Source organism: Netta rufina, assembly GCF_964035555.1.
Source record: "Netta rufina genome assembly, chromosome: 12".
Taxonomy (NCBI): domain Eukaryota; kingdom Metazoa; phylum Chordata; class Aves; order Anseriformes; family Anatidae; genus Netta; species Netta rufina.
In genome coordinates this window covers 12,965,133-12,983,673 of record NC_140135.1, presented here as the reverse complement: position 1 = coordinate 12,983,673, position 18,541 = coordinate 12,965,133, and the positions used below count along the sequence as shown (strand labels likewise).

Genomic DNA, 18,541 nt, shown 5'->3' with positions numbered 1-18,541 from the left:
ATAAGGAGAGGAAGTGTTGTGCTTTTGAAAATAATAAAAAAAAAGGACAAATTAATAAAAAAAATGACCTATTTCTAAGGAAAAAGGCTGAAGGAAAAATGCTGAGACCCATCCTCCAACTTTTCCCACTTCCCTACTCCTGGTTCTTCCCTTTTAAGGCAACAAATGGATCTAAATTTTCCTACTTCAGCAACTAAATTAATCTCCAAGTGTGCCTTGAAATGCCCTCACAAATCTTTAGCAAATACTTGTAAGTCCCATTAAATTGAGAAAGGAAATTATACTGCTTCACAGGGAAAACAACCATTCATCTGTATGCCTGGAAAAAGTGAGCAGATTCCACTCAATACTCTAAGTTTGGAGAACTGGAAGTCTCTTTTCCAGTTGTCATGCCACATGGAAACAGGCTTTTAGCCTCCAATAGACTTTTCATAAAGCAAAAGCATGTGGGAGAATATTGGTTTTTTTGTTTGTTTTGTTTGAAAACCAACATGTTCCTTCTCTGTCCAAATCGAAAGGCTGGCAGCAACAGCAAAACAAATCATAGAAATCTCAGTATATGACCAAAGAGCTACTTTTTACATGGTAAGTCCTCAAAAGTCATCATTAGAAAACTAGAATTGTGTTAAAGTCAGCCCCTTTTAGCCCCCTTTTTTCAGCTTTGTCTAAAAGGAGCCCCGGCCATCTAACAGAGATTGCTGAAAATTCAGAAATATCACTTACATAGACAAATTCTTCAAAACTAATCTTCCCATCTTTATTCTTGTCGCCATCGATCATGAGCTTCTGGATGATCTCTCTCACTTTGTACCCAGGGAGAGGCAGGTTGGCTTCCTTGAAGAGCTCATGCAGCTCGTAGTCGCAGATGAACCCATTGCTGTTGAGGTCTAAGGATTAAAAGGGGCAGGAGAAAAAGGGGTGGGAGAAGGCAATTTAGAAATATGTCAGTCATCTAACAGGATGAACTCCAGAACACCAGGGAAGAAAAGAAGCCCCCACCCTCAAACATGCTTTAGAGAAAGCAACCTATGTTCTGAGGACATCTGTAAGACAGAAAGTTTAAGCAGGATTTCCTAGTATGATCATCACAATCCACATGTTTTAGGGCTACATTGCACAGATCATTCATCTTTGCTGAAAGCAAGAACCGTGCAGGATGCAGACACACAGCGGGACACCCACACCAAAAATACCAAGTCCAAGAAGTACACCATTCAATGGACACCACTCAGTTGTACACTCACTTGCACAAAGGTGCAAGTTAAATACATATAGCTCATCCTTGAAACAGACTGCAAGCCATGAGATCCCTCTGTCTTTGTGCAATGGCAGCTTCAAAGCAGAGCTGAGCAGGACAGCTCTTCACACACAGGACCAAGGCTGTTGTAAAAAGTTTCGCAAGAGAACATCTGTGTTTTCATAAATCATCTCCAGAGTTACTTTTTACATCCGAACTGCACTGCAGCTGGGTTCGTGCATTAAAAATAGAAGTTAATGAAACACAGCACTTTTTAACATTCTGAACTGAAAACACTAAGTCAGCTCTGCATTTCCTTTTTTTAATCATGTTGATAATGTTATTCATTTATTGCTGACAGAAAATTGAGGCCAGACATTTTAATACAGCCCAAGAAAGCTCTGCAATGACATTCACTTTGACAGTCACTGCCAAGATACAGCAGCACTTCACACTCATTGAGATGTGATCACCTACTAGATCTGGAGAGAAAGAAAAAATAAGTGCAAGCCTGGAGCTTTACACATCAACAGATCCCATCCCCTTTGCAGATGTTATCACATTTGCAGATCATGCAGTACAAATCCAGCAGCCCCAGTCTTTCTTCAGGCAAGAATGGTTTTAATGCCACCATGGAAAGGCACAGTCTAGGTGCTGCCTTCTGCAAGAGGACTAAGGTGAGCAAACATGGTTCCCAGCACAGCTGGTATCCAAGTTTTAGAAAAGGCATGTCCACACGAGGCCAGAGCATTTGAAGCAGCCTGTGCACCCAGATTTATGTCCCAACACATAAGTGTGACCCTCCAGCATGGCCAGAGACAGGGACTGCAAATATGTTGTGCTCTTACCACGAGCTCAGAAGCGACGTTAAAATCTGTTTGCCGTAGGCAAGTGGCACAGACAGCCCAGGGAACTTGATTCAGTGCCCAAACCTCCATTTCTAATATTTATAAGGAAGCAGTCTCTCCTTAAGGCCACAGAATTAAACTGCATTCAAGCAGAAGATTCTGCTCCCCAAACACCCTTGCAGACCACAGCCTGCATGATCGAAGAGCTGCACCTGCCCCAGCAAGCTTTGGTTTTGTTCACATGGGAATCTCACACTACAGCCACTTGGGTCAGTACCTATGCTTAAAGGGAGATACTTTCTAAAATAAGAGAAAGCAATTAGGATAGCTCAGAAGTCCAGCTAGCATATTTTGAAAGTCAATTTACTTTTAATAAGTGGCAGTAGTGGTTTTTAAGCACTAAAAACCAACAAGCAGCATGTCCTCACCATTGCTCCAACTCCCCTCATTTTCCAGGTCAATATGGGATTTTAAGATTGTTTTCATAAGTTAGCCAGAAAGTGAAATTCAAACACTTACTGACAAACATACAAAGTAACAGTCCCTGGATCTCAAACTAAAGAAGAACATTGAGTCCAGACAATTAATAAATGGATTTAACTACTTTATGAAGTGCCAGTGTTTACAATAATTCTGATGAAATAAAGTGCTTGGGTCCAACAATTAATGATGGCAACAGCCTGCTGTCTGGCTTTCGATTTTTAGATTTTTATTAAAAAAAATATAAGCTTGCAAAGGCAAGCTTTATCTCAGTCCAGGCTGAGATGTCATCAGCAAACTATTTCCCTGTAGGTAAATCACAGCTTCTTCTGTTACAGTTTTCTTACTACTAAATTTAACTACACAATATGTGTCTTTTTTCCATCTCACATCCAGGGAAAAAAATAATAATCAGACAAGGAAAAGAAGGGACTTGCTAATCTCCAGGCCTATGAACCTGAAACAGGTCTTTCATTTCACCTTCAGCATGCCTGAAGCCAACACCTATTGCTTCAGCCTGTGCTTGGCTGAACTATCCACAGTCCTTTACCATGCCGCCAAATAAAGCAGGTAAATCCAGAAATACCCCTTCATCACTTCTTCTGATCAGTCCACCTCCTAAAAATGAAGTTTTACATCTATCCAAGTGTTAAAGAAGCAAACCACAGAGAAAAATAAGGTAAGATTTCAAAATACATATTGTATTCTTGATGGAATCATTAAAGTGATCTTGATTGGATTTGTTAACAGTTTTTGTCTTGAAGTGACTACCTTAAGCATTCAGAAGAGTTTCCGAACTAGGCTTGCCTATGCCTTGTCTGAGGCTATTGAGAAGTGAAAGAAAAAACATACGGGATTTCACAAGGCAAAAAGCCACTTGGGTGACAGCAAGGAACTGAGCTCCAGTCCTCATCTCTAACACACTGTGTAGAGATGTGCCTTGTAAAAGAATACCTAAATCTGTTTAGAGCACAGTTTTGTGTATGAAGCCCTGCAAGTCTTTTAAGGGTACAATCCAGTTCAACAAATTAATCCCTAACCTTGCATTTATATTGGTTTTCTTGCAAAACAGGAATTGTAACATAAAAACACTCTGGAATGCAACTGAGGCATTAGCCCAGCCCCTTGTCTGGCCCATCCACACAACTTGCTTTGCTGAGCTCAGCCTCTGCCTGAAAGCATCACCTCTGGCTGCAGGTCAGATATCAGAATTTTCCTGCAGTTTGGTCAGCATTTGCCCACGATGCTGTTGAGGTACATCAGCTCACCCCCACAAAGCAGCACCTTCCCATTCTTCAGGGTTTGCCAGGCTCAGAGTTTTCCCTCTGCTCACTGGGGAAAAACATTAGAAGCTCTGCAGCACAAAGCATCATTCAAAATGCATGTTTGCATACAAGCACATACAACACAGGAGTGCAGCACCAGGAAAGATGCTGCCCATTATGAGGGACTGTGCACTGGCTGCTCCCAGCACTTGCTTCAGGCTCAGACAGTCAGCACATGACACAAGTTTGAAGGACTCCTGGTGAGAAACACACCTGAACTCACTCAAAACCCTCAGGATCTACATCCTTCCAACTGTTAACGACATCCCAAACACCCACCTAGAATAGCTACTCTTCTACAGTATCCTGAAAAAAAAAAAAAAGTCACTGATTTATTTCATAGATTGAAAGGGCATCTATGCCCCAGACGTTTTGGAAGTGGGAATTAACGGTAAAACAGGTCTGTTGGCTCAATCGCAAGACCCCACACCGAGTTAGAGGTTTTTTCAGTAAAGATGCTCTCATTTCAAGTTTTAGCTCTTTGGCCACAGAAATGCAGATTTAAGCATTGAAGCCTGGTGGATATGCTAGCCCATGGTTTTGGCTTGGCAGCAAAGCCTAGTAACTAGTTATTCACTGCGTGGTGGAACATCTGACACAGCAGTCAAATATACAAAGTAACACCATTAAAAAAAACAATGTCCTCTTCGCAACACCAGCAAGATCTGTAATTGTTTCCAGCATTGCTACAGGTCCACCATATGGTGCCTTGCTGGATGTCCTGCAACAGGGCCAGATTTCAGACAGGAGGTGGTCTAAAATCCTTCTCTAACAAAATCTAAAATGGTATTCAACAGCTGAAGAGGCTGTCAAAATAGAAGCTATCCCAAACAAAATCCCTTAGCATATGACCCAGAATTACTAATGGAAGAAAGTAAAATTGTTTTACCAGACAAGCTACAGCCTGGATTCATTATAATCTGCCTGATGGAAAGGAAACTACAGCACATCTGAAGTTTCCTATTTCCACTGAAAGATGCATGCATGCCGGCATACTAAACCTGCAAAAGGTCACTGCCGTGATATATGGCACCACCTTCTGCCCATATGCAGGTGGCGCAGCAAAGCCGCAATAAACAAAACCCCAAAGCTGCTCCAAGCTCTGGCTCAGCTTCCTCCAGACAAGTCCTTAAAATAGCTTAAATAACAGGATGCAAGAGGGGAAAGTAACCCACACATTTCCTTTTAAGGACATATGCTCACAGCAGGACCACAGATCCCTATTTGCCTTAAGCTACCATTTCAGAGCATTGTTTTACTACCTTGCAGCATCGAACAAAGTGTTCAACTGGGCTGTGTTTTTAAGTACTTAGTGTTTCCAGAAAAAGATGCTTATCACTGCTATTAGGATCAAGGAGGAGGAAAACAAATAAACAGAGCAAGTTTTCAGATTTTTTTTCTGCCACACCTCTTCTGTGAAGTGCCACTGTTTGGCCAAGTGCAGCGACTAGTTCTGTGGAATGAATTCAGAGGTTAGCTGAGATTGGGAGCAAACAGCTAACCCCACTAACACAGGTTGTTTAAATCACAGATAGTTATTATGTCCCCTCTAATAATTACTTTTGTCAGATGTTAAAATGTTTCTTCCACCCCTGCTGTTTATCACTTGGCTCACTTTCAGCAGCAATACCTGGTTATTGGATGCTGGGTGTTGCTTGCACAAGCTGCAGCTGACTTTACTGCTAGCCTTAAACCGCAGTTTCTCATCTGTGGACTGGACTGCTTCTAGCAAGCAGCAGGTAGCCTACGGACTTGCCTTTTGCTGCCAGAACAGCATACCAGATGCATGAGAGAGAGGGGATACCTGCAAGAGGCACAGAGAGCAAGAGGTGACAGAGTACACATTAGCAGACCTTAGGGACACCCTCTGACACTAGAAAGCTGACTATCTACCCAGTCGAGCTGCACACAGAGCAACTGATCAGACGCACATCCTCAAAGCCCTGTGAATCTACGCTAGCAACAGCTGTTGTGGTAGGAGCGTTCCTGGCCAGAGCCGCAACTTGCCCCATATGAGAATTAAAGCAGGTCTCCAGGAAGCCAGCGCAGCCATGTACTGGAGCTTGCACATCACCTGGTGAGCAGAAATCACTCCATTAAGTGTTTCTTCCTCCCTCCCCACATCTCTCTTAAGATATCAAAGAAACCAGCTAGCTGAGTTTTACTATAACCATGCCTCATTGCATTCAAAGTTTTCCAGGTAGCTGGATTCTGAAGTGGAAGAAAAATTTCACTTTAAACAGCAGCCTCAGTCCACTGTTTTTTCACATTCACTGGAGACACCATTAGAAGTTCCCAGAGGAAGCCAGTCACATCATTAGCAGGCAGTTATATAGCCCAGGGCAAAGATGGCTCCTTTAGGCAAGAATTAAAGGACCAAGAGCATTAAAAATGCTCTTGACAGGCACAGGCCCTCCCACAGCAGTGTCTGTGAACTGTGCCATGCCTAAAGCACACAAAACAGAAGGCAGATAAAAAAACTAGTAGATCTCATCACACTTGTGGGTACATACTAATGGCTAATTATCACATTTTTTAATACGTAAGTTTTGACATTTCTTTTATATTGGTAAACTGAACAGGGACAGCAGAACAAGCTGGTTTCTTGAAACAAATTACTATCTGACTTGAGTTTCCCACTGTTTTCAGTGCAACGGCAGACAGCCAACCCAACCTCAATAATTTCCCTACACACTAGTGACAAAAAGCCACTCCATCCAGCCAAATGAATCATTTAAAATTTATCCAAGGACAGAGCAGGCTGCCCACACCCATGTCTCAAAGTCTGCAATTAGAGGTTCATTACACAGCTAGAAGCAGGATGGTTACTCACCTGCCTCTGTGCCAGTTGACTTCCACCTGCTGGAAAAGTCTGGGACAAGAGCAAGATAGGAGAGGGAACTGCCTAAAACACAACTTGCTTCATATCCTGACAGCAAATACTATTCTGTGAGAATTGGTTACCTTTGAAAGCTACTTTTTCCCCTACATGTTGTTAATTTAGAGCAAGCGAAACTTCTGTTCAGATGCAAGGCAGCTACTGATTCAGAGCAATAACCAGTGCTCAAGCAGCATGGATGTGCAGCCAGGGAGATGAGCAGGGGCGGATCTGACCACTTGTGCAATGTGTTCTCATCCAGTGCCAGCCCCAGGCATGGTTCCCCAGCTGCAGGCACTGACCTCAGCCCACTGTCACCATCCTGCTGCTTCCCACCCCTCCCTGGCCTTTTTCTGATCCTCCTATAAGCCCTATCAGGAAACTAAACCAGCAGAAAAGTTTTCTCCATGATGTCACCTCTCTGCCCATTTAAGCTTCCTGAAGCAGCCTGCCAGGGGCTTGTGCAATGCCAATATAGGGGAGCAGGGAGGCAGGCGGAGGCAGCAGGTTGCAGCTTGGGCAACCGAGCATCACCAGCTGTGAGGGATGGAAGACCCAGGGAGAAACAGAGCCACCAGAGGGCACTGCACATGCACAGTGGCCACAAAGCATTTTATTATCACCGCAAGTTGCTCCGTAATGCCCAGGTATGCGGCCACTAATTAGGCTTCACCTATAAGGTCGCCAACCGTGGTGCCTCAAATGCACCTGCACAAACCAGAAATGTTGAGCCTACATTTGCCCTCTGCACAGCTAAGCCCCAACTGCCAAAGCCAACACCCTCAGGACCAAGCATTGTGCAAGCCCTGAAGTGCTGCCTGGGCCAAAGGAACACAATGTCTCTTGAGATATTTCTTCCACCATCAGCAGCCAGAGAAGCCCACCTGGAGCACCAAGGCAATGCTATCCACCAGTGCTCACTGGCAGCCACACTGCCCACATCCTTTCCTACGTGCTCCTTGGCTAGAAGTGACATACCAGAAGTAACAAGACTGCTAAGGGACTCCTGGGCATGAAGACAACCATGAGATAAGGCGACTGCCTGTGTCCTGCTGGCACCATTTTTCATGGGGCTGGGATAAGTCCTCTTCAAACATACAGCAGACAGGGACAAAAGTGACCTTCTCACTGCGACTTACCAACTTTGGCAAAGGCCTCCTTGAGTTCTTCCAGCTCATCTTTGGAGATTTGCGTGGTGATGGCCATCTCATGAATTTAGTGAGCACCTGAAGAGAGAAAAAGGACGCTATGTGAAACCAAGCTGCATTCAAACACACACAGTTTTGAACAGCAGTACAGTAACAATCGGTAACAAGGTCACCGTACCTCTCAAAGTCACATTTATCTTTCCACCGAGAAAAACAGATGTGAAACTTGGAAGATCAGAAATGTGCTCCTTACCAAGTCAGAAATCCCATTAGCTTTGTTAATATTTAGCTCTCTATATTTATTTTACAGGCTGTGTTATTCTGCACACATTAAGATACCCACTACAGGTACATGCTGTAGTTTGGAAAAAGTTCGTATCTCCAGGGATTTTCCACAGCTTTGACAGAACAGGTATCTACAATTAAAATATTAATACAATAGATACTGAATGCTCTGCCTGCCCATCTGCCCACTGACAGCGTGCAACTACCTAAACCAAATAAAGATTCTGAACCGTAGCTGAAAAAGGTCTTTTTCCACAAAATAGTATACCTGATATTGTTTGCCAAGAGGAAATCTGCTTTTCTACAACAAAACTCTTTGAATAAACACCGATTTCCCAGAGTCAGTCTCCCAATGGTATGCAAGGAATGGGGGCTGTTTGCACAGCCACTGACCCCATGCACACTCCTCAGCCAGGCATGCCAGGAACACTGCGAGCAAGTGCCCTACAGCCAACAACAGCCCCACACCAGCCATGAGCATGCCGAAACGCTGCGTTGATCAGACCAGCACAGCTTCAAGGGTGTTTAAAGAAGCAAAGGATGAGGCATGTATTTCCTGCCCCCGTATATCCTAATCTTACTTTCCAAGCACTGATTAGGTGGCAGCCTGCTAGCCTAGAGAAGACGCATCACCAGAAAGATAGCGAAAGACCAGGGACCTGCCCATGCCCCCTTCCTATGACTTTTGTGACAGCAGAGTCAGATGATGTTGGCACTTTGACTGATACAAACAGGAGAGAGCAGTGATTCATTGGACATGCAAACAGGACAAACCCTGTGCAGTGGTCTCCTACAAAACTATGGGCATTGCTAACAGTGACCACATTCCAGTACACACATTAGTTACACACTAGCTAAGGGTCTTTAAAAATGAGGATCTGGGCAGGCTCAATGCAACCTCCAGTGAGATTTGCAACCCAAGATTTTTCAACTTTTTGTTAGCTACAAAGTGGGAAAATAAAAGGTTTCCTCCTCTGGCTATGGGAACAGAAGCAGCCTACACCTCTGTGAGCAAAGGATGAAGGCTGATTTCAGGTTTACAGACCTTCAGAAGACAGGATCCTGAACGGGCTGGCTCACTGCTTACGCGACAACCCAGGCTTGGATTCATGAATACCTCTGCTCTGACTAGCAAACCTCTTGTCTGAAGCTCACAGCTGCTCTACAGCACTTGCTGGGTTAAGAACACAAGTTTGCCTATAGCTGTAAATATTCATTTTCTGTAATACTTCATTCAGTCTGGAAGGAGGGAAGTCATTAGAGATGAGAGCGATGGGCAGGCGTGGCACCCTGGGAAAACAGCACTGACAGGTGGCAGCAGAGAAAGGCAACAAGAAGTTGCATCACTGCAGAGCCATGTAGGAGAGCACATCAGACCCCAGCTCCGAGCATCTGCAGAGTGGCCAGCAGGTAGGACAAGATATTTAACAGTCAGCAAGAGCCACTGACAGCCAGACAACTGACTTCAGCCTTGGGTTCATACTACAAGAACAGGACAGAAGGAGGAATTGCTGCAAAGCTTGTTCAGGTTCACAGAGTAAAACAACACCATGGTAAATTTTTACAGCTGCTCCTCTCACTGCGTGCCCAATCCACCCGATCGGGACCTTCTCTGTTACCGAGCCAGTTCCTCTGTAGCACCCAACCAGCCTGGTCCTTGGGGCCTCCAAAACCAAAACCTGAGTGTTTGTTTTTTTTTTCCAGGGGATAAAGCAGTTGCTTGGCAACAAAGTCAGCTCTGAGCAAGTTCAGTGCACGGTACCAAAGGTGGATTTCACAACTGGCAGAAACACTCTGGTATCGAGATTGAAAGCAGTTTCGGCTACACATGGCATCACCTGACAGGCAGGAGAGGCTGAACTATAATACTAAAGATTCAGCCAAGCCACCCTCACTCATTCTTTTTTCCTAATCCCTGTTTGCTCCAATTCATTTTCAAACCATTAGGGTTTGAAAAATGGATTTCCAAAAACATCACTACCTATCCATTTCATTGGAATTTAACTTGCTGCTGTCTATCTCTACCATCCTTAACAACCAAAACCACTGTAAGCTGAGAGTTTTTTTATTAAAGCTGCATTGTCTGACTATCAGAGAATTATCACACTCAGGATACGCCCTACCGTTGTTTGTGTGGGTTTTCACTGGAAAAAAAAAAATCCAGTCTCTATGTTTTTCATCTTAGCAAGTCTATGAAAGATTTACCTCTGTTTTCATATCACTTTCTTCTTTCTGTTTCTCAAGTTGAGAGGAGAAAGAGAGAACTTGAACCAAGAGAGAAAAAAAGCAGACACCTGACCTCATTATAGCTGTCTGAGAAGGGGAAAGTGTTATGATACAACAAAACAGTATTTGAAAAGGTTAGTGAGATGGAGACAGTTATAAGTAGACAGGGACAGTTAAGCTCCTAGAAGGATTTTATGGAGGTTTGTGGGTTTTCCATTTTGGTTGGTCCCCCCCTGCTTTCTCCCAGTGAAGAGGATTACACCTACATTTGGCACACTGGGTTGGAGAGCTCTTCAGATTTATTTTATTTTATTTTTTGTGTGTGTTGCTTAGTTGGTTTTTTGTTTGATTTTTTTTTTTTAGTAGCTGAGTCAAGGGCATTCAGAATTGTGTTTTTCATTCAGACACATTTTTAAACAATTGGCTTTGTCTTCAGGGACATAAAAGCCCTTTTATAACACTACACTAGTGATCACACATCAGCTGTCTCTCTCAAAGTCCTGGTGGAGACCCAGTACCGCGTCCCTCATGCCTCGCCACGTCCCATCGACTTCTGCTGGGAGAAGAGCCTCTGTAGGGCACGCAATGATGGCCAGAGACAAACTCTGCTTAAAGACCCATTTTAGAGGAAGGAAGAGAGAAAGAGCAACAAGAGATGACAGAAGCTAGTGATCCCACGCTCATTACACACCCTGGTGACAGAAGGCCCATTCAATGTGCAATTGACCCATTCAGGTCAATGTGCACGGAAACAGAGCGTATAAGGAAGTAATTCCTGTTCAACATCCCTTCACTCCTGCCTGCATCCCTCCATCAGGAAAGAAGAGCAAGGGGGGCTCCCTGCTGCTGGGATGCATTAAAGCAGCTTCACAGAAGCACACAGCCAGCAGGCGTGCAGCCCATTTATGCGCTTTGAAGACCTCACTTTTTGCTGGAGATGAGAGCTGCTTTAAGTACATCTCAGGTTTTCTAATATCAACTCCCTTCCCAGATAGGAGCCGTATCAAGTTTCTGTGTAAACAAGCTTTGTAGCTTCTAAACACACCACAGTCAGTGCATCAGGGTCAGTTTATTTGCTCTCCAGACAGAACTGCAATACTGGCAGGTCAAATAAAGTTGCCCCAGCCCCTGTGTTTTCACAGCTGTAAGCCACCTGGAGATGAGCTGTGAGGATGCTCCATCAGAGGCATGCCTCTACTCTGGAACTCCACACTTGCAGTGCAGACATCAGACACAAGTTCCAGGAGCTCACCAGTACTTCTGGGTGGATTAACAGCTCAGACAGCAACTTAAGACACCCTGTCCATGCAAAAGGTCCCCAGACAGTCCCAGGAGGGAAGCATTGGAAACTGCAGCCTGTGCAGAGGATTGGTGGGAAGGAAAATAATTATTAAAAAAAAACAAAAACAACAACACAAAACAGTAGTTTGCACATCCTAAAATGTGAAGGATTAATTCAATTTTAAAAAGAGACAGCAACCAAATATTTCCCGACAGCAAGTCAAACACTTCCAACAGAAACAGAGCTGGAATTTGCTTCTGATCCAAATGAAAGAATTTGCTTTTTTAGCAGCTCTGCACTAGTTTGAAAACTGAGCCACTCTGTCTTTCCCTGCCCCACCCCATTCTAATATCTTTACAACTGACTGATTATCAGTTTATTTACTCAAACAGGCAAACGCAGAGACACATTAAAGTGTCAACAAAAAGATATTAATATGTCCTTTTCCCATCCAATTTCAGGAAAAAAAGGAAGAAAGGAGATAGGACTTGTCTTGGAACAGTGACTCATCCAATGTATATTCCTCTTTTCAGAGGAACCTGTGGTTTTGCTGTCACTTCGTGACAAAGGCTCCAGACATGAGAAGGCAAGTCAGTCAGCATTAGCAAATTAAAAATACTTCAAAACTTGCATGCCTTTGACCACTAATCCAACAAATATCAGGATTGCTTTAGGAATAACGTACCAGACAGCCAGGCAGGCACTGGGTACACCCTGCAGCCCTCTGCAAGTGCCAGACCCTCTGGGCTTGCAGCACATGCAGCAGCCTCACTAGTTTGGAAGGAATCCTGGTGATTCAGCTGATATAGGATCTGGCCCCCAGGCTTCCTGTTGCTCACCATCGTCTTCCTCCCTGCTCTGCAGGCAGGGCTGCAGCAGCAGAGGATGGTGTGGCCATCCATATTCCTATGCTTCCCAGTTCCCCCGGCTCATTTTGCAAGAAGTTTCAGCCAAAATACCCATCCTCAGCTTTATTTTACTGTGAACACAGCTCTCTTCATTCATGCATAGCACCAAGCAACTTACCTTAACAGACCAAGAAGCAACCCCATGGAGATTCAATTTTATAACTGAATTTATCTAAGCTCATCCAGTTGTTCTAATTGATTACCTCCCACCCCTCAGTTCTGCACCTTGCTCAGGACACTGCCTTCACACGCAGCACACCAAGTCCTTTCGATTTGTCTGTCCTGGTTCTGTGCCTCACCAGCTGTCGTGCAGACACTCCCTGCATTGCAGAAGTACAAGAGACCACAGGCAGCAATTGCCACTGCATGGGACACCCTAAGGCTCTCTTCTTCCCTCCTCTGCACAAAGCTTACCTCCGGGTGCTGTTTAGTACATCTCAACAGCAGCAAGTGTCCCTTTAGCAGGTCTGCTTTTATTCTTTCAAATTCCCCTAACAGGCACGCTGGGAGAGACATGCTTCCCACTAAGTTTATTTTCATCTGGGAGCGGATGAAGAGACTTTGCTCCCATTGTTACACAACTCCCTGCCACTGTAGGGAAAAATCTGTCAAATCCATCAGGAGCAGAGATGCACTCTGGAGTTCAGCACCACCCTTGGCTTAACAGCAGCTCTCTCTGGATTTGGAGACATGTTTATGGGGCACCCACCTCCAGATACACACTTTCCTCCAACAGGTCCAGGTTAAAAAACAAACTTCTCCAAGCTAGATCTAGCAAGAATAATGCCAGAGAATTTTTTGCACAGTGCCTGGGCAGATGCCCAGTGCGGACCCATGTTGCACAGAAGCCAGGTCACTCCAGCTGTAAGGGAACAACTGGAGCAAGCTGGTTTTCCTGAACCTGGACAGCCTGATCCTTCAGTTTTTGCAAACTGGTCCAAGTCTTTTCTCTCCCTGCAGGATAGAACAAGATTCACTAGTTTCAATCCCCTTAAATCCTTTTAAAAATGACTGCTGAGCCCACCAGCCAATTCATATGCCTCAGACTCTCCAGCACTGCAAAGCAGACTTTCTAGAGTGCAGCCAAGCCCAGACAGGGTCAGCACCATTCGCACCCTGATCCAGAACAAGCTGCAGCTGGTACCCACAGGTAACCCAGATTCAGCATGATAAATTTCTACTTACAGCATCAAAATAGGAATTAGCCCCTCGCTAAAAGCCCAGGGAGCAGAAAAGCCACATCTTTCAGGACAGCATCTGAAATACTGAAAGCTGGGGAAACAACACAGAAATTTGCATAGATTTGAGTACACAAATTTCTGTGTATCAGACACAGACCAGCAGAAAGACAGCAAGAACCTGGTGATGCTCAACCACACGGCACCCAGCTGCCCAAAGGCTGGATGGGAGGGCAGAAGTCAGTAACACAACCTCCCCACTCCAGCTGCACATGGGAAGAAAAAAAGCTTCCACAGACTTTGAGGCCATCCCTCCAGCACAGCCCCATCCAGCCCTGAAGGACTACAAGCCTGAGCTGCCTGATGCATGCCAAGGGCAACCTGCAATCCTGGAGCAGGGTCGATGAATGGAGGCTTACTCCCATGAGACAGCATTTGCTAGGAGGTTGGATTGTCAGACACTTCAAACTGTGTTTAGGACTGCAAAGGAAGGGAGAAGCACAAAGCTTCCCACAGACCTACACTCCTCCCTATAGGCTCCTGACATGAAAGACCAAGTGGGTCAGAAGGATGGTCAATGAAGGGGTCGTGCTCATTTTCAAGGAGGACAGCAGCTGCCTCCCAGACCTCACCAACTTGCCTTTGCTCACCCGCACCACACCACAGGCTCCCAGCTGCCTCGCTGCCTTAAGTCCATTACAGTTATCTACAGAGGATTTGGAATCTGCAGGGCACAGTAGAAACCAGATAAAGAACTGCCTGAGGCACCAGTGAATCAGTCCTTCAAAGTCTGTTTGCCAAATGCTCCCCCAAAACGTTGCACTTATGTACACCTCTGTTTTTAGTAGGGCAGCTGCTCCAGAATTAGTGTACTTTCAAGACTGTAGCCCACTAGATCAGTTTAACTTGCTTTTGAATTTCAGTGATATGTTCGCATCAGAGGAAGTGGAATGATGTTCCCCAATAACTAGCTATTACAGCACAAAACAGGTAATCCTTTCAAGGCCTCTCAGGAAAGGTGAAGAAAACTCATTCTGCCTGGAACTTGCAAAAGCAAGAACAATTCATCAGAGTGAATTCAAACCTAAATGCAAAGGGGATGGCAGGGGTCATATGTCTGCTAATGGACTGAGACTCAGAAGGCTTTATTTTAAATTCCTGGCTCTGGCACAGAATAGTCATGCTAGCCTCTCAGGAAATTCTTATGCTCATAGTAATCCTTATTCTTGTGCAGTTCACCAAATAAAGCAGAGCATTAAACACTTCCTTCTGCCTATTCTGTTTCTTAGCCATAAAAGACTTTGAGGACCCACCTCTGAGCACCCATGCACAACTAAAAAAAAAGGCAGCCCTCATTTTATGATGGGACCCCCGGAGCAACAGTGGAAAAGCTAGCAGATTCCCCACCTGTATGAGCAAGGAGGTATAAGAATCACAAGGATGAATCAGTGCAACTTCCTTTCAGAAAAGAATGGGATCTGCTTGCTGAGACCTGCAGTTTACCCCTGACATGCTTTAGGCATGTATCCTTCCATTTCCCAATATTCAGCCCTAACACAGCCCAGTTCCTTACAAAGGTGGCTTCAGACCTCAGGCTGTGCCCTGGCCCACAGCAGCTGTATAATGCTCTTCACAAATACAAGGGAGTCATAGCCACACAGCCCAGACCTTCCTCCATTCCCCCAGCACCTCCAGCCCCACTGTGCATGAGGGATGTGCCCACTGAGCACTGTGCTGGACATTGCTCTCTGGCCCAAAGACTTTCCTCCTCTAGAAAAGTCACGGCAGATGCTTGAGCCATCATATGATTTCTGTACCAGGTCCCTGCTTTTACCAAGGGCCATTGCAGCATCACAGACCCCCAAACTGGGGTCCTCAGCCCCCAAAAGCTAAATGACACAGGAGCTTCTCCCACGTTTGGTAGGTAACAGCCACTACAGCTTCCATTCCCAGGCATCACCTTTGCTTGGCAGGTGAAGTTGCTGATAAAAAAATATTCCATGATTAAAAGAAGTGTTACTCAGTCTGCCTGTTAGGCTTCCTGCCTGTCCAGGCAAAGAAATCAACCCAATCCTTAAATTAAATCACAACACAGTCACTGCTTATTCCATGCCAGCAAACAAGCTCCCGCAAGCCAAACACCCAGTGTGACGTTGCTGATCCCCGGTGAACTGGACAATAGGGAGTTTCAGCAATTAATTTTGAGAGGGTGGGTTTTGTGCAGTCTTTCAAAAGGTACAGCCATGGTCAAGCGATTTTGCAGACTGTTTTATCAGCTTTGAAGTAAACAGCTGTCCTGAGACTGCACAGCCAGGACTGAAATCCCAGCAGCCCAGAGACCGCTGCCCACTGGGCAGATAATGAACATTCGGAGAAACATGACAGCGAATGCTGAAACTACAAACCATAGCTTGAACATGGGGCTATGTTTGTTTCAAAAGTCTCAAAAAAAATCAAAACAAAAAAACACACCAGGAATTTCGCCTAAGTGATCTCTTACTAGAAAGAGCTGCTGATAAAATGAGAAAAATCTTCTTCCATCCTTCCCCTGCTACTCATAATCTTGTTTTAAAAGTACTTGGGAGAAAGGGAAACAAGTCAAAGTAATTTGATTCATAGCAAGAAACAATGCTAGACTGTAATAAATCAGCTTTGCTGTATAGCTGTTTTAGTGGCTTTTGGAAGTAGAAAAAACTGTAAATTCAATGCTTATTTTCTCTAGAGTAGATGCTGAAGATCCTATCTACCCTTAACAAAAGCAGAAACATTAATCTCAAAGATTAATGTGAAAAGCCTGGAAGAGCAGAAGAGAACTGTTCTCTTTGCCTCCCAGGAGGTTGCCATGATAGTGAAATTCAGTTTACTCTGACAGCAGGGTGTTCCCTACACTTCTCCTCTAAAATGTAAATTACTACAGGGAGGAGAGAGAGGGAGCAAAGGTACCAAACTCACCAGTCACACACCTGTACTCAGATCAGGCTAGCTCTGTTCTTAGATTTTGGACAAGCACTCATCTCTGTAAAACGCACCCAGATTAGCAGATCTCACAGCCAGGCAGGCTCTCCAAGATGTACCCAGCACTGATTTCTCTCTGGGTCCCCATACATGGTTCTGCCACCTCCTTCCCTGGCAGCACCCAGCACATGCAGGACAGAGGTGGAAGGGAATCAGCTCTGTGCTCTACACAGCATCTGGCCTTACCCCACCTTCAGGAGGACGGGACAGTCCTCCAGCAGACAAAGTCACTCCTCACAGCCAAATGTTTTATAGAAGAAATGCCAGGTAAGAGTAAAATCAAGCTTAATGATACCTCAGAGCAACACATTCATTATAAACAAAACCAGGTAATGAAGAAGCAACTCTAGATGTGTTTTACAGGCAAAGATTTTCCAATATGTTAAGTCCACACTTTCCCACCACAAAGAACTCAGCTTTCCAAAAGGTACAGAAGTATTTTAGTCAGCATTTGGAGACGGTCAGTCCCAGCATCAAGCACAGACCGTCTGCCAGAAAACATAGCAGGCGAGATAAACTCGTCAGTTTGGAAACAAACTGCTGCCAACCTGCAATGCCACATGCCACTTCCCGTCTGAGCTCAGCAACCCAGAGCCCAGCCTCTCCTGGAAGTTAGGTAGCCACCAAAGCCAGCAGCCAACAGCAATTTCCCCAAAGTATTCAAAGCTCCTCACTTTCTGCAAGACAAACGTTTAAATATTTAAGGCTAACATGCAAGTTTAAGCAGTTCTGTTGTTTCAAAGTCTGGTGCAGACTACGGCTGGGAAAGACGTGCCCCAGACAGAGATTTCTGGGAAGACACACCCTCAGCACTCGCTCAGAAACAAAATACTCCTCGATGCAAAGTCTGTCACAGCACCTCTGCTCTGTTCGCACGTGCAGTTCAGCCAGGTACACAGATAAACAACGATTTTAGATCAGATTAAAACTCACAATTCATCTTCTTGATTCCGACTAGAACTATTTTATCCGCTACAGCACTAGCGGTCGCTATACATTTTGCAGAGGATAAACCACTAAAGAAAAGCAACACAAGCAGTCGCAGGACAGCAAGCTCCCGGTGTGTGCTGGCGGCTCGGCAGCCAGGTGCCCAAGCAGCAGTGCAGCCCTGGAGCCAGCCCGCAGCGAGCCTCCCTTACCTCGCCTCCTCTCCCGGCAGCAGCAACTCATGCGAGCGCGGCAGCGTCTCCCACGCCCACAGCACGGAGCTGGAAGCCCAGCACTGCTGCTGCCCGCCCACCCACCACCCAATGGGCGCTTGCCCTGCGCTGTGGGCAGGCACTGCCCGAGATCCACAGGGTGGCACAGAGCATCCCATAAACAGGCAAGGAGGAAGGGGGCACCCCCTGCCCCTAACTGGCTTTTGTTCCTTTAGTGCCCGGCACCTGGGAGCAGAAGGCACTAAGATATGAAGCTTTTAGGTAAGCAAAATATTGTATTTTATACATACATATACATATATACACATGTATAAACATACATGTACCTCTTATATACATATGTGTACATATTAAATGTATGCATATAATTTATACAAAGGTATAAAGCTTTTTATAAAGCTTTTAGGTAAGCAAATAATTTTCTTTATATATTTTTCTTATATATTTGTATATGAAGAAAATATAAAATTGTGTGCATTTATGTGTATGTTCTTATTCTTACTTATATTTTATATAAAAATCTTTATAGCTTAGTATAAATTATATACATGCATTACATATATATGCACAA

General features: G+C 44.8%; 1 protein-coding gene across 6 annotated transcripts in view; it reads right to left on the bottom strand.

Annotated features, from left to right (window-relative positions):
* The window catches only part of PLS3 (plastin 3), a 49,972-nt gene that overhangs the window by 13,089 nt on the left and 18,342 nt on the right, over positions 1 to 18,541 (bottom strand). For 5 of the 6 annotated variants that reach the window (XM_084294371.1, XM_084294375.1, XM_084294374.1 and 2 more), the window contains 2 exons: positions 7,908 to 7,994; positions 724 to 887 (listed from right to left, as the gene is read on the bottom strand). In XM_084294371.1, the coding sequence (XP_084150497.1) occupies positions 724 to 887; positions 7,908 to 7,974 (231 nt within the window). In that variant the 5' untranslated portion in view covers positions 7,975 to 7,994. Of the gene's footprint in view, positions 1 to 723; positions 888 to 7,907; positions 7,995 to 17,949; positions 17,996 to 18,541 lie in introns of those variants that run through there. The other variant, XM_084294372.1, reaches the window with a different exon arrangement.